The following is a 16,676-nucleotide window of genomic DNA, read 5'->3' on the forward strand; positions in this document are numbered from 1 at the left end:
CATAGACTTCTGCTTTTAGGAAGATGAGGTAGGCCTACTTTTCCTGATTCCTCCCACTAAATACAGCTAAAGACTCTGAATAGTATAAGTAAAAAAAACCTTAAGGCAGATAAACTATTAATATTATAAACTGAATATTATAAGTAAAAAAAAAAATAAGAAGGCAGATAAACTATGCACCTCAGAACCTGAGGAACAACACTGTGGTGAGTTCTCAGTGTCTTCTTTTTGCCTCATATACTTCAGACTTGGAGATGAATAAATTAGTGACTGTAAACACCAACAAGCACAGATATAAAAAGGTCCCATAAGAGCCTATTCTCTCTAGCCAAATGACCAGTAAAGAGGTAGCCTAGCAAGACAGAAAACTTTTAGACAATACTCCCATCAATCATGACATAAAAAACAAAACAAAACAAAACTGTGGTCCTACTCCCACCCACGGCAAAGCCAAGTAGGGAGCTTAGACATCTACCCTTGCAAAGTTGTAATGAGGCACACCAACATTCCCACCACGATGGTGTTAGAGAAGTCCAAATAGGGAATAGAAATTTTCATTACTTCTGGCTGGTAATCAGTCTACTCCTGCACCATTAAGATGTCTGTAGAGACCCCATAGGTAACCTGAACTTTTACTCTCACTTGGCAGTAAAAAGGTTCCCTTATCCCTCTCCACAGAGGCAGTGTCCGAAGAGCCCTAGTGTAGAGTCAGGATTTTCAACTCTGCCCAGAGCCACCAAAGCCATCCCCAGCACATCATCAGTAGAGACTATGTGGAGGAGCTGGAATTCCATCTGCATATGGCAGTAACAAGGAGATCCCCTTTCTGCTGGGTGACTATAAGAGCTGAGTATCTCTACCTGGCAGTAAGAAGCAGGCACCCACCCTTTCTCTGGCAAAGCAGTGTTAGAGAAAGCCAAGTAAAACAGAAGATTTTAATGAGATGCCGAGTCTCATAACATAATATGAAAGTTTCTGGGTTTCAATAGAAAGTCACTCATCATCCCAAGTACCAGGAAGATCTCCAACTGAATACAAAAAAAAAAGAAACCATAAATGCCAACACTAAGATGACAGAAGTGTTAGAATTATTTGACAAAGTATTTAAAACAGCCATGATAAAAATGCTTCAATGAGCAAATATGAATACACTTGAAGCAAAAATGAAAAAAAGAAAACTGCAAAGTTTCACTACATATAGTCTCAGAAAAAAAAAAAAAACAAAGAAAAAAGAAAAGCTATAAAGAGGAAGTAAGTAGAAATTTTATTTTAAACTATAATTACTAGAATAAAAACTCAATGAATAAGATCAACATCAGAATGGGGTAAACAGGGAAAGAATCAGTGAACTTGAAAATAGAACAATAGACATTCATCAACTTGAACAACTGAAAGTAAATAGACTGCAAAATGAACAAACCAAACCCAAACCCCAGAGCCTCAGGGACCTATGAGACTATAATGAAAGATTTAACATTCATGCCACTGGAATACCAGAAGGAATGAAAACAGAGGGAGTCTTTAAAAGTACTTGAAGATATAATGGTTGAAAACTTCTCAAATTTGGCAAAAGACATAAACCTGCAGATTAAAGAAGCTGACTAAATCCAAAGGTGGAAAAGCTCAAAGGAGTCTACACTAAGACAGATAACAGTCAAATTCTGAAAGTTAAAGACAAAAAGCAAATCTTGAAGGCAGTGAGAAAAAAGTGATACTTTACCTGTAGAGGATAAACAATTTGAATATCAGAGTGTTTCTCATCAAGAAAAAAGAATTTTAAAAAAATGAGGATAGTTTAAGGGTCCTCTGGGACAACTGTACCAACATTCACATCATAGCAGTATTAGAAGGAGAAAAGAGAGCTCAAAGAATTGAAAAATTATTTGAAGAAATAATGATGAAAAATATCTCTGACCTGGTGAAGGAAATAGACATACAAGGCCAGGAAGAACAGAGAGTCCCAAACAAAATGAACCTGAACAGGCCCACACCAAGACACATCATAATGAAAATGCCAAAGATTAAAAACAAAGAAAGAATCTTAAAAGCAAAAAGAAAAAAGCAATTAGTTATCTACAAAGGAGTTCCCAAAAGACTGTCAGCTGATTTCTCAGCAGAAACTTTGCAGGCCAGAAGGGACTGGCACAAAATATTCAAAGTGATAAAAGACAAGGACCTATAACCAAGGCTACTCTACCCATCAAAGCTATCATTTAGAATAGCTTTTCTGAGCAGAGTAGTCCTGGTTTTAGAACTTCCCAGACAAGAAAAAGCTAAAGGAGTTCATCATGAACAAACCAGCATTACAAGAAATGTTAAAGAGACTAGAAGAAGGAGAAAGAAGGAGGAGGAGGAGGAGAAAAAGTAGGGGGGAAAAGGCCAAAAATATGAATAACAAAATGGCAATAACTACATATCTATCAACAATTACTTTAAATGTAAATAGATTTAATGCTCCAATCAAAAGACTTAGAGTGGCTGAATGGATAAGAAAATAAGACCCTTATATACATTGCCTACAAGAGAGTCACTTCAGATAGAAAGGTAGAGAGGTAGAATATATTTCATGAAAATGGAAACAAAAACAAAGAACTAGAGTAGCAATATTTATATAAGACAAAATAGACTTTATTTATTTATTTATTTATTTTGACATTATGTGTTTTCTTCTTCTTTTTTTTCTTTCAAAATAAACTTTCAAATAAAGGTTATAGCAAGAGACAAAGAAGGTCCCAGTAATTCCACTTCTGGGCATTTATCTGAAGAAATACAAAACACTAATTTGAAAAGACATGCATCCATATGTTCATTGCAGCATCATTTACAATAGCCAAGATATGGAAGTAATCTGTGTCCATCAATAGACAAATAGATACAGAAGAAGTTGTACATATACACAATGGAATATTACTTAGCCATAAAAAAGAATGAAATCTTGTCATCTGCAATAACATGGATGGACCTAGAGAGCATTATACTAAATAAGTCAGAGAGAGAAAGACAAATACCGTATGATTTCATTTAAATCTAAAAAATAAAATAAACACAAAACAGAAACAATCTCATAGATACAGAGAATATTTTGATGGTCGCCAGATGGGAGGGGCTTGGGGAAATGGGGGAAAGAGGAAAAGTAATTAAGAAGTACAAAGTAGTAGTTATAAAAGTCATGAAGATGTAAAGGAATATAGCCAATAATATTGTAATCCCTATGTACGGTGTCAGATAGTGTCAGATGTAACACCTACATATGGGTACTAGATTTATTGGGGTGATCACTTTGTAAATTATATAAATGTCTAATTACTATATTGTACACCTGAAACTAATATTTTATGTCAACAGTAATTGAAAAATTAAAAAATTATTATAAAGAAATAAAAGGAATCTTTGAACATCAGGAAAAAAGAAAGAACATGGTAAGCAAAAATGTAGATAAATACGATAGGCTTTCTTCCTCTTTCAGTGTTCAAATTATGTTTGATGATTGAAGCCAAAATTATAACATTATAACATTGTCATATATGGTTATAGATATACCTAGAGGAAATATTCAATATAATAATAATATAATAAAAATAGTATGATGGAGATAAAAGGATATAAAGATAGGTAAGAATTCTTAAACTGGTAAAGTGATGATACTGGTGGACTCGAATAAATTATGTATATATAACATAATATATAGAGCAACCACTTAAAATATTATACAAAGAAATACACTCAAAAACACAAGACAAAATTAAAATGGAATTCTAAAAAATGTTCAAGTAACCCACAAGAGGATAGGAAAAAGGGAAAAAAGACATAAACAGAGAATAAGAACAAATTTAAAAATGATAGATTTAAAACCAAATATATCAAATATAAATGATTTAAATACACCAATTAAAAGACAGAGTAGATGAAAAACATTATCTAACCATATGCTTCACTTCATATATCTACATATATATATATTTCACTCCAAATATGTATACATACATATATTTATATTCAAGTTGAAAATAAAAAAAGAGAAAAGATATATTGTGAAAATATTAATCAAAGCAAAGCAGGAGTGGCTAAATTAATATCAGATAAAATAGACTTCAGAGCATAGAAAATCACTAGAGACAAAGTAAAACCTTGTATAATGATAAGTGTCAAGATGCCATGACAATCCTATATGTGTATACATAAAACGACAGCTGCAAAATATGTAAAGCATAAACTAGTAGAAATAAAAAGAAAAATAGACAAATCCATAATAATATCTGGAGACATCAACCCCCATCTCTCAACATTCGATAGAACGACTATACAGAAAATCAGTAAGAATATAGAAGACCCGAACAGCACCATCAACCAACAGAACTAGTTGATAATAATAGAACACTTCACCCAAAATAGCAGAATACACATACTTTGCAAGAAATCTCTCAAAAACTTCTAAATTAATAAATGAGGTCATAAGATATGAGATAAAAATCTAAAAAGCAATCGTCTTTTTATATACAAATGGTCCTTGATTTACAGTGGGATACATGAACTCATCATAAGTTGAAAATATTTTAAATTAAAAATGCATTTAACACTACACTGTAGAGTATCATTTTTCTATCCTCATGATCATGTGGCTGACTGGAAGATGTGGCTCACTGCCACCACTCAGCATCATGAGAGAATATTGTACTGAATATTGCTAGCCTGGGAAAATATCAAAATCCAAAATTTGAAGTACAGTTTCTACTGCATGTATATTGCTTTTGCACCATGGTAAAGTCAAAAAATTGTAAGTTAATCAGGGACTATCTGTAGTAGCGTGAGCACGTGGCACTGAGATTAAAAAATAAAATAGCATTTTAAATCGCTCAAAAAATGGAAATATTTAGGTATAAATCTAACAAAACATTAACATGAATTGTATGTTGAAACTACACAATGCTGACAGAGAAATCAAAGCTCCAATAAATATATACTGTGTTCACACAACATAATAAAGATGCCAATTCTCCACAAATTGATATAAAGGTTTAACACAATTAAACCTATCAAAATTCCAACAAGATTTTTTTGTTGTTGGAAATATGAAAATTATTCTAAATATGAAAATTATTCTAAAATATGGAAAGATAAAGGAAGAAGAATAGCTAAAACAATGTTAAAAAAGAATAAAGGGGGAGGAACTAGTATACCTGATTTCAGGACTCAATAGCTACTGTAATCAAGACTGTAGTATTGGTGGAGAGATAGACATACAGATCAATAGAACATAATAGATAATCCAGAAATAGATCCACAGAAATAGGCCCAAATGATTTTTGACAAAGATCAAAAGCAATTCAATGGAAGAGCAATAGTCTTTTCAACAAACGGAGCTAGAAAAGTTAGAGAGTCATAGGAGGAAAAAAAAAAAAACAACCTTGACCTAAGTCTTAAAACCTCACAAAAAAATTAAAACCAAATGGACCATGGACTTAAATGTAAATGTAAAATTATAAAACTATTATAAAACACAGGAGAAAATCTTTGGGACCTAAAGCTAGACAAAATTCTTAGACCTAATACCGAAACAAGATCCATAAAAGGAAAAATTGACAAATTGGACATTGACAAAGTTAAAAACTGTTGTCCCAAAAAGATCCTGTTAAGAGAATGAAAAGACAAGCTACATATTGGGAGAAAATATTTGCAAACCATATATCTGACACAGAACTAGTATGTAGAGTATATAAAGAATTCTCAAAATTCAACAGTACAAAAGCAAACAATCCTGTTCAAACATAGGCAAAAGCCATGGAGACATTTTACCAAAGATATACAGTTGACAAATAAACAATTGAAAAGACGTGCTTGTTAAATGAAACTACTCTATGCTATCTCATACCAGGTACACACAGATACACACACACAAACTCCAGATGGTTAGAGACCTAAAAGGTTTATATCTTCTCCTTTATAACCTCCACAATGTCACTAAATTGCCTATTTTGTGATTTGAAAAAGTGTCTAATATATCCCTTAGTTATTTATTTCATGTTAATGAGAAAACTAGTATCATATATAAAAGATAAATACAAACCAGCATCTCCTTCAACCTCCTTTTTCTTTACCCGCTTAATCCTCTTCTTTAGAACTTTCATGAGGAAGTTGGCAAATTTATTGTTTTCTCCAAGGGCTGTTTGGAAACCAGCATAAAGCGCCTTTTCTTGTTCCTGGAGCTTATTGATTTCATTCTTTTTCTCTTCCATTTCTTTAAGAGTTTCATTTATTTTCCACTAAATGAACAACAACAAAAACAAATGATAAAATATTTCTGATAAACTGGGTTCAGAGAATAACGCATATCACAATGTTAAGGGTACAGTTCTTTACACATTTTTTAAAATTTCTTCATAGAAGTTTATATTTCTGATATTTACAGAGCAATCATATATTTGGTTAAATTTTATAGTTCTTTTGTAAAAAAAAGAAAAAAAGAAAAAAATCCAAATAGTTAAGTTCAGAATCAAATAAGATCAGTTTTTAAATGTTTAGATTCCTTGAAAAATCTAAATTAATTAAATTGAAATTTTTACTGATATGTGAATGTCAACTAATATTTCTGTGTGTATGGTCTGAAAAATAAAAGTTTTTTTCATAACTATATATGATAACTAAAATGAGAAGCTACACTGCATCTTAGGAAAGCTGATATATCTAAAAATGGATATCTCCATTCAGTATGTAAGATCTATTTAGAATCTTTCTTCCTTTAAGACAAAGGTGATATAATTTACCTCTTTAAATTTAATATACATATATAAGAAATAAAGAAACTTTATTATCTATAATATTTAATTATATATTACTCTGAAAATAGCTATCATATTTAAGAAACTCACCAAATTTTTTTCCAGTTATATTCATAAGGATGGCATATAATGAAAACTCAACTGTATATGGTAGCTAGTGACAACAAAAATATAAACTTTTGAAGTCCACAGATAAACTATAAGGCTCACTTTTGAAAATTTTATTCTACCTTACAGAATACACCAAATTCACTAAAAAATCTGACTTACTTTTCTCTAACCAAGGATACCAAAAACAGAGAGCAAGCAGGAATAATGGGGAAAGAAGAAAGGAGAGAAGACAAGAAAGGGTTGAAGACTAGAACAAGGGAGGAAATTTAGTTGAGAAAAACAAAGAAGAACCAAGTTCCCTCCATAACTAAGGGCACAGCCAGCTAGCATTCTCCTGCCTGTTCATACTTGCATGTCCTGTTCTTCTTTGTCTAATGAATTAACACGCTCTTGAAGTATGTTCTCCTGTTTTTCAAAATTCTTGAGGAGAAGGATTTCTTGAAATAATGTGACATGGTGCAGGTCAGATAATTTCATCTGAGTATCTAGTTTCAGTTTCTGATGTCTCAGGAGATGGAGTTCTGCATCAAAAGTGATAGTCAGTTCTTTGATCTGAAGTGAAAAAAGATTTGAGGATATATTAGAAAAACAGGTAAAGATATTCTTTAAACTATCTAATACTACTAATTGGTTTGGGTAAAAGCATTTTCTCATTACCCCCTTACTATGGGTGAATTACATGGGTGTGTGTCATTGTATCTAGTCATATAAATCAATTCATCAATGGTCTTAAATTTACAGAAATGAACTTATTTGTCAAGTGGTAGGAACTTTGTAACTACAGTCCTTCCAGCTATTTCTTCACCATTGATAAAGTCATTGATCAAAAATTCCCTTCTTGTCAACAAGGTAAAGAGACAACCATCTGAATGAAAAAATATATTTGCAATGCCTCTGATAAAGGCCTAATATCCAAAATATAAAAAGAACTCACATAACTCAATAACAACAACAACAACAACAAAAAACGATCCAATTAAAAATAGGCAGAGGACCTAAACAGACACTTCTCCCAAGAAGACATACAAAAGACCAATAAACATATGAAAAGATGCTCATCATCACTAGCTATTAGGGAAATGCAAATCAAAACCACAATGAGATACCATCTCACACCTGTTAGAATAGCAATAATCAACAGGACAAGTAATAAGTGTTAGAGAGGATACAGAGAAAAAGGAACCCTCATATACTGCTGGTGGAACTGCAAATTGGTACAGCCACTATGGAAAACAGTATGGAGCTTCCTCAAAAAACTAAGAATTGATCTACCACGTGATCCAGGAATCCCTCTACTGAGTGTTTACCCCAAAGACTTGAAAATTCATATCCCAAAAGATATTTGCATACTGATGTTCATAGCAGCATTATTCATGGTGGCCAGGACATGGAAGCAACCAAAGTGTCCTACAATAGATGATTGGCTAAAGAAGCTGTGGTACGATGGAATATTATTCAGCCATTAGAAGAGATGAAATATTGCCATTTGTGACAACATGGATGGACCTTGAGATAATCATGCTAAGTGAAATAAGCCAGACAGAAAAGGTTGAAAATCACATGATATCACTTATATGTAGGATATAAAGCGAAAAGTAACAAACAAACAGGACAAACAGAGACTCATGGACATGGACAATAGACTAGTGGTTACCAGAGGGTAGGAGAGAGAGAGGGGAGGTAGACGGGGTAAAGGAGGTGAAATACGTGATGACAGAAAGAAATCTAACTATGGGAGGTGAATACACAATGCAATATATATATGCCTTACTGTTAAATTGTACACCTTAAACTTACTGGATTTTGTTAAGCAATGTCACCATTAAAGAGAGAGAGAAGGAAGGAAGGAAGGAAGGAAGGAAGGAAGGAAGGAAGGAAGGAAGGAAGGAAGGAAGGAAGGAAGGAAGGAAGGAAGGAAGGAAGGAAGGAAGGAAGGAAGGAAGAATGCTCTTCTTGCTGTACTGAATGGTATAAGTCAAAGACTGTGAGCTCTTTGATCATAGTGTTTATATCTATCTCCATTATATCCCTACAGTATCTCTACATTGCTTTTCATACGATAAACACCAAAAAATTATTTCCCTCAACTTATTTTGAAAATTTTCAAATCTACAGAACAGCATTTTTAAATAGATAAATATAATCATAGACCCTGTTTAATCTTATTTTACAAATGAAGAAATTAAGGCTATAGGTGATTTTCCTGAGATCGAAGCTAATTCGTCACAGAGCTAAGAACCTAAGTATCCCAAGTCCTGGTCTACACCTTATTCCACTGCCATCCTAACAATTTTAAATCCTCGGTTTTGCTCTGATTTTGGCACAGCTTCTCCCCTACCCCATCCCAAAGGAAATGAAGAAATCAAGAGAAAGCCCCAAGGGCTAATTCTCTTGAGGAAACTAATACAACAGGAAGAAGCAAACCATTTCATGTCTTTCATTAGGCTGTACATGATGAAGAGCCCCAACTGTCAAAAGCTTATAATGAGTGAGGGCCCAAACTGGGGCTGAAGAAGAAGAAGAGGTCTTTGGGTTTGGGGCAGTGAAACTGTCAAAGAATTTCAGCTAGCTTTAAAAATAAATGAAGGAAAAGGAAAAATTAAACTGCATGTAAAGCTATAGACAAAGTGGGCTCCCCTTTAATGCTTGTTCAACAAATCTGAATTATTTTTAAATTTCTGTGGAGTCAGGACTATACTTTTTAGCACAATATCATCCTGAGACTGTACCACACAGGTGTCCAAGTTTGTAAGGGTTATGCTTGTTTCATTCTCTCTTACCCTAGACAGCCTGTAAGTTGTATGAGAATAGAGAACATGTCCAGCTTGAGTACTGTTGCATTCCTACTAGCTAGCTAGCACTTTCCCTGCTCATAGAATGTCCAATAAATATTTTTTAATTAATAAAATAAATAAATTAGTCAATTAAATCAAAACTTTTTACTAAATATTTACTATATGTCTGGCATTGTACTGGACATTGAGGGAGAGGGGGAGAATCAGAAGAAGTTTATGCGGCCCTTCCCTCAAGAACTATATAACCTAATTTGCAAGACAAAACTAATACACATAAAACAGCAAGTGCAAACCATGATAGGCTGATTGTAGGTACAACTGGAGTTTAGAAAAAGGAGTCTATGTAATGTAGACAGAAGATTCTAGAGAGGGTTTGGAACTGGGCTAAGTTTGGAATGATGACAATTTTGGAGGGAAGTCATTGCAGGTAGAAGGAAATAGCAAAGGAAAAGGCAGAGCTATGAAATTCATAATTGAGGGGGTAGAGGGGAGAAGCAGAAGAGTGAGAAGATAGGCCTGGATGAAGTAGAGATAACGGGTAAAGAATATGGTTGGGAAGCTATAGGGGATGCTTCATAGGGTGGAGCCGAAAAGGACAGAGTGAGGAAAAGGACTCTGTACAATTGGCGGTGAGGAGCTATTTATCCAGGGAAGATCCTTTTCCCTCCATATTTAGAGCACCTCCTGCACAACTGGCCCCAGGCTCTTTCTGATTTTCCTAGATGTAAAAATAATAGTTGTTTTTCTAGCTCCAAACAATTATGACGCCAGTCATCACCATGAACATCCCACTAATGGAGCAAATCACATATTAAAAGCAGAGGGTGGTCTACTTTATCTGGAAGGTTTATAATTGTTCCATCTATCATCTGAAAGCTGCTCCACCACTTTCCTCTTACCATGATTTTAGTTAACATGGGTTTGTCCATAATGCTTAGTCAGCTTTCCAAACAGAAAAAAATCGAAAAAATTCCAAAGTCCTGGGCAGAGCACAATGATTTTCAGAAGACCACTGATAGGTAGGAAGCTAAGCCATTAGTGAGTTGTAGGCCGGTCAGGTTTTGGGGAAGGTTAACGTAGAGAAATTTAAAACAAATTAAAAAGAAACTAGAGCTACTTCCCTGCTCCACTCTCTTTCAGCTTTAAATAGGCACAGTCTCACCCCTTACCCTGTTGGTCAAATACTGTTGCATGTATATGTTTTTAATTTCATCCCTCCTCATAATCTCCAATTCCACATCACTTGGATCTGCTTTTTCAAATTCCATTAACTTTGTATTATCTAGACCGAATGATGATGCCTTTGACGATCTAGACACTGAATCTCGTGTGGTCAAATCCCCATCCTTTCCAGAAGAGAGTCTGAGAAATCCTCCGCTTTGGCCTATAGACGCTGCCTGTTCCATTTGAGGGGTCTTTTCACTCTTTCTTTCCGTGTTCTGATGCTTAAAAGTTAGGAGAGTTTGTTCATCATAGTGAAATCTCTTTTCAGGAACTTCTTCCGGGTGTATCTGAGGAATTTGAGGAATGGGGATGTGCTTGGATATGTGAAGAGTTGACTGAATGTTCTTCAGCTCTTGTACCAGGCACTGTATTTCCTCAATGACAGCCACTTTAAGGTCTCTGAGAGAGACGATGCACTTGTTCATATTCATTTTCTTTGTATGGGTCTGATAAAAAAGAACAGAAAAGAAGCAAAATGACAACCACTTCATAATTATGATTTGCTGCTCTCCCATGACTGGTATGCCTAACAAAAATTCAAGATAAAAATTTATTTGATCATTCTTGTTCACTACTGAATTACTCTTCTCTATAGCTTTTAGGCTTTTCCCCATTTATCCTCTCCAAAAGAAGTAAACACTCTTGATGTGGCCTCTCATATCTCTCTGCTGGCTTGTAGGGCTGAGTTCCCCTGTCCTCCCCTCCCAAAACTCAGTGGAAGTCCTTCCTGAAGGCTTGTACTCAACCAAGTCCCAGGGAGGGGAAGTGACCTTCTTTGGTCAGGAACAGACAAGTAACTGCCCTTTCCTGATGGAAACTCAAATCTCATTGGCTTAGACTCACTTAGGGTTGCCCAACTGGGGCCAAATTATAATTTAGCCTTTTTCATTCTGTATTTTGGGCACATTATTGCTGTTACTCCTTGTGCAGGCAAGGTTATAATCCTGAATTTCAGTATCATGTCACACCAAGAGATTCCAGGACTCTTCCTTGGTTTCTTCTCCATTTATCTAAGCTCCATGCTCTGTGTCCCTTGTCTCCAGCCAGAGGTGCCATACAGGCCCATGTCTCCCTCACTACCACCCTTCTTCCTTGTCTGTGTTTCCTAAATGCCCTTATCAGAGCCTATGGATCCATGCAACCCTGCTCCTGTGTGCCATTAGGCAGCTAGATGCATAGAGAGCTATTAAGAGTTACTTTGCATAAATATACTAATTAAAATAATAAAATGTCAAAAGGCACTTTTCCAAGCAGTCTTAACATAACTTAAACCTGTATATTTACTACTTATGAAGCAAAAATACTGTAATAAAATAGAGGTAATGCTTTATGTACTCAAGAACAAACCGTTAAAACATTAAGGTTTAAACACGAAATCCAGTACTTGGGTAAATGGGGGACCAATTCTGAAGCATCTAGAGGATTGAGAATCAAGCTTAAAAGAACAAGCCCAAACCAGTCAAATGGCTGTAAGGCCTGCCTTTTAAAGGAGCCCTCTTTACACACCAACCCTTTCTATTTTTCCAAATACTACACATACCTAAACACTGGCCACGGGGAGAAGGAATGTATCATACACTATTTTTAAAATCCTTGATACTTTTCAATGATTTCTAATTTAACTACAACAAGAAATGACCACTTATAGAATTTGACCATTGCATTAACCCTATGAGGTAGACTAGACCTGTCTTATTATTGTTAATTGGTACTAATACCCTTTTTACAAACAGTATAACTGAGGCTTAGAGAGATTCACACCAAATCTACAGCTACACATGGATCAATTCCCTCTGAAAACTAGTTGAACAGCTCCTTCACATCAAAGGCTAAAAGGGCCACATCATGATGGGTGGTAGAAGTAGAAATGAGAGAACTGAGGCCTAGATAAACATGAGGAACTTTTCCAGTTCTATATTTCTATGACTAGATATCATAATGCAGGGGTCCCCAACCCCCAGGCCATGGACTGGTACCGGTTTGTGGCCTGTTAGGAACCGGGCCACACAGCAGGAATTGAGTGACAGGCGAGCGAGCAAAGCTTCATCTGTATTTGCAGCCATTCCCCAGCACTAGCATCACTGCCTCAGCTCCACTTCATATCATCAGGCATTAGATTCTCATAAGAGCACCAGTCCCTGGTGCCAAAAAGGTTAGGGACTGCTGTTCTACTGGACCAGATAGCAAATGAGTGGTTTTAGCAGAATTCAATTAAAAATTGAGGTGCCTCTCATTGTCTTACAAGCTGTGAGTAAGTACCATAGAGTCTAGGTGCCCCAGTTCCTCTTCCTTCTTGGCAGCATTTATTCTCATGTGCTCAGGTATCTTATAGTCAGGGGCTGTCTTCAGGTTGAAGTCTCCCATATACATCTGAGCCTCTTTGATGGCTTGAACATCTTTGGGATCTTCATAGTCATCAGCAGGTTTACTCTTGTACCTATGAGAAAAATAGATAACCCAGCCCAAATATAACAATAAACTCTAATTTGTCTACTTTCCTATAGGTATGTAATCAAATGTAATTATGAAACAAAAGTGTAATTCTTAGTCTATAATGTTACTTTTGTCTAGGTCCAAGCATTTTTTAAAGTTGACTATTTTTAAAGAATACCAAGAAAAATAATAAGTAAATAAATAAATACATTCACCAGACAGTACTGAAATAATCTGAATCATTCCTTGGCTTTGGTTCATTTCAAAGCAACTTACATTAACATTGTTATTTATTCCCACAATAGAAATTAAGCTTTGGGGATGGGGTGGGGGTTTTTATTCACTAGAAAGTTAATTGCATTATTTATAGCATAAGTGTTTGTCACAAAATTTGTCATAACATTTCCCAAAGTATTATCTAATTAAAATGATAGCATGAACATATGTGTTTGCCTTTCCCTTTCTCCCCAAATTCCAGGGAAATGATAGTGTAGAGGTACTAAAGGTAATAAGTCATTAGAAAAGCTGAGAATGAAATAGAAAGCCATGAGTAAGTCAGTGATAGTGATACACTTCTAGAAAATAGAAGATAAAATTATATTAATGGATAAACCAAACCAGAGGAAACTGTAGCCCAGAATAATCCCAGAAGAAGTCTATAAAAAGATAAAGATGGTCTTCTTGGTAGAGTTCCTAGAAGGCTCCAAGCACAGAGTGGGGCAAGTATGGAACAGGGAATGGAATGCTAGACATTACTTGGCAAAATAAATTAAAAGGTTTAAAAGGAATGCCTGAACCAGTTGGGCTCTTCCAACTTTCCCATTTCCACACATAGAAAGTAGTAGCAAACTTTATATCTAGACTAAAACTGAAAAACTAATCTCTACAGAACTATCTTTACAGATACCGACCTATCAGCTTGAGAAGTACTAAGGCATCTGGGGTGTAGTCTGGCATCCCACTGTAGGGATCTTCATTGGGAGACCCAAATCTACCTAATTCTTTAAAGTGAACTCTGTCAATCAACATGAATATGTATACACATCTTGCAGTCAGCCCTTTAAGAAAACAAACATATACTATAGCAGAGGAAATGCATGGTATCTAATGCATTAATTGACAATACTAAATTTGTAAAATGACACTAAAAGGAAGGATTAATATTTTTTAAAATAACAGAAAAGAAAGAGAAAGAGAGAGAGCAAGAGCATATACTTCTGGCCATGTTAGAGAAAGAAGGCCCATAATTATCCTCATGCTAGAAGTAACTAGGAAACAACAAAAATATATGAAACAACTACGTTCAAATATTGATAGGCAGCATTCCAAGATCAGGAACAAGACAAGGATGCTCAATCTCCCCACTTCTATTCAACACAATGGAAGTCCTAGCCAGAGAGGTCAGGAAAGAAAAAGGAATAAAAGACATCCATATTGGAAAAAAAGAAGTAAAATTGTCATTATTTGCAGATGACATATTATATATAGAAAATCTTAAAGACTAATATACTGTTAGAATTAATAAACAAACTCAGTAAAGGTGGATACATAATCTATATACGAAAATCAGTTGTGTTCTTATAAATAATAACAAACTATCGGAAAGAGAAATTAAGAAAAATAATCCTATTTATAAATAAATCAAAAAGAATAAAATACCTAGGAATAAATTTAACTTAAGGAAGTAAAAACCCCATACTAAAAACTTTTAAGACACTGAAATTGAAGACAAGAAAACTGAAGAAGACATAAATAAATGGAAAGATAGTCTGTGCTCAGGCACTGGAAGAATTAACAATGCTAAAATGTGCATACTACCCAAAGCCATTTACAGATGGAATGCAATCCCTCTCAAAATTCCCATGACATTTACCACAGAAATAGAAAAAACAATCCTAAAAATTGTGTGGAGCCAAAAAAGACCCTATATAGCCAAAGCAATCTTGATAAAGAAGAATAAAGCTAAAGGCATCATGCTTCCTGATTTCAAATTAATTACAAAGTTATAGTAATCAAAGCAGTATGATATTGGCATAAGAAGAAACACATAGATCAGTGGAGCAGTCCAGAAATAAACCTACACATATATGGACAATTAATTTATATAAATCCAAAGATGTTATGAATATAAAATGTAAAAAAAACAGTCTCTTCAATAAAAGGTGTACAAAAATCAACTCTAAATCAATTAAAGACTTGAATGTAAAACCTGAAACCATAAAACTACTATAGAAAACACCCAAGGTAAGCTTCTTGACATTGGTCTTGGTGATGATTTTTTTGATTTAACACCAAAAGCATATGCAAGATAAGCAAAAATAAACAAGTGGGACTACATCTAACTAAAAAGCCTTCATACAGAAAAGAATAAGCAAAATGAAAAAGTAACCTACTGAATGGCAGAAAATATTTTAAAATCATATATCTAATAAGGGGTTAATATCCAAAAGATGAAAGTCATATAACTTAATAGCAAAAAAAAAAAATCTGAGTAAAAAAATGGACAGAGGAAGATCTTAATAGACATTTTTCCAATGAAGACATACAGATGGCCAACAGGTATATGAAAAGGAGTTCAACAGCACTAATCATCTGAAAAATGCAAATTAAAACCACAATGAAATTTCACCTCACACCTGTTAGAATGGCTATTACCAAAAAGACAAGAGATAAATGTCAGCAAGGATGTGGGGAAAAGGGAACTCTTGTGCATTCTTGATGAAAATGTAAATTGGTGCAGCCGCTATGGAAAACAGTATGGTGGTTCCCCAAAAAATTAAAAATAGAACTACCATATGGTCTAGCCACCTACTCCTGGGTATTTATCCCAAAAAAGTAAAAACACTAACTCAAAAAGATATATGCACCCCCATGTCCACTGCAGCTTTATTTACAATACCCAAGATATGGAAACAACCTAAATGTCCATCAATGGATGAATGGATAAATGTGTGGTATACACACACACACACACACCCCAAAATATTATTCAGAGATAAAAAGAATGTAATCTTGCCATTTGCAGCAACATGAATGGACCTTGAGCACAGTATACTAAGTGAAACAAGTCAGAGAAAGAAAGACAAATTCCATATGATTGCATTTACATGTGGACTATTAAGAAAAAAAGAAAAAGCTCATAGATACAGAGAACAGATTGTTGGTTGCCAGGAGTAGGGGGTGGAGGGTGGGTGAAATGGATAAAGGGAGTCAAAAGGTACAAACCACTAATGTAAAAACTAAGTCACGGGGCTGTAATGTATAGCATGATGACTGTAATAATGTTGTATTGCATATTCGTAAATTGCTAAGAGAATATATCTGAAAAGTTCTCATC

General features: G+C 34.7%; 1 protein-coding gene across 4 annotated transcripts in view; it reads right to left on the reverse strand.

The window, feature by feature from the left end:
* The window catches only part of CFAP44 (cilia and flagella associated protein 44), a 112,168-nt gene that overhangs the window by 14,967 nt on the left and 80,525 nt on the right, over window positions 1–16,676 (reverse strand). For all 4 annotated transcript variants that reach the window (XM_039842998.1, XM_039842997.1, XM_039842995.1 and 1 more), the window contains 4 exons: window positions 13,166–13,343; window positions 10,852–11,352; window positions 7,236–7,439; window positions 6,065–6,260 (listed from right to left, as the gene is read on the reverse strand). In XM_039842998.1, the coding sequence (XP_039698932.1) occupies window positions 6,065–6,260; window positions 7,236–7,439; window positions 10,852–11,352; window positions 13,166–13,343 (1,079 nt within the window). The remainder of the gene's footprint in view (window positions 1–6,064; window positions 6,261–7,235; window positions 7,440–10,851; window positions 11,353–13,165; window positions 13,344–16,676) is intronic.

Source organism: Pteropus medius, unplaced genomic scaffold (assembly GCF_902729225.1).
Source record: "Pteropus medius unplaced genomic scaffold, Ma_sr-lr_union100, whole genome shotgun sequence".
Classification (NCBI taxonomy): Eukaryota; Metazoa; Chordata; class Mammalia; order Chiroptera; family Pteropodidae; genus Pteropus; species Pteropus medius.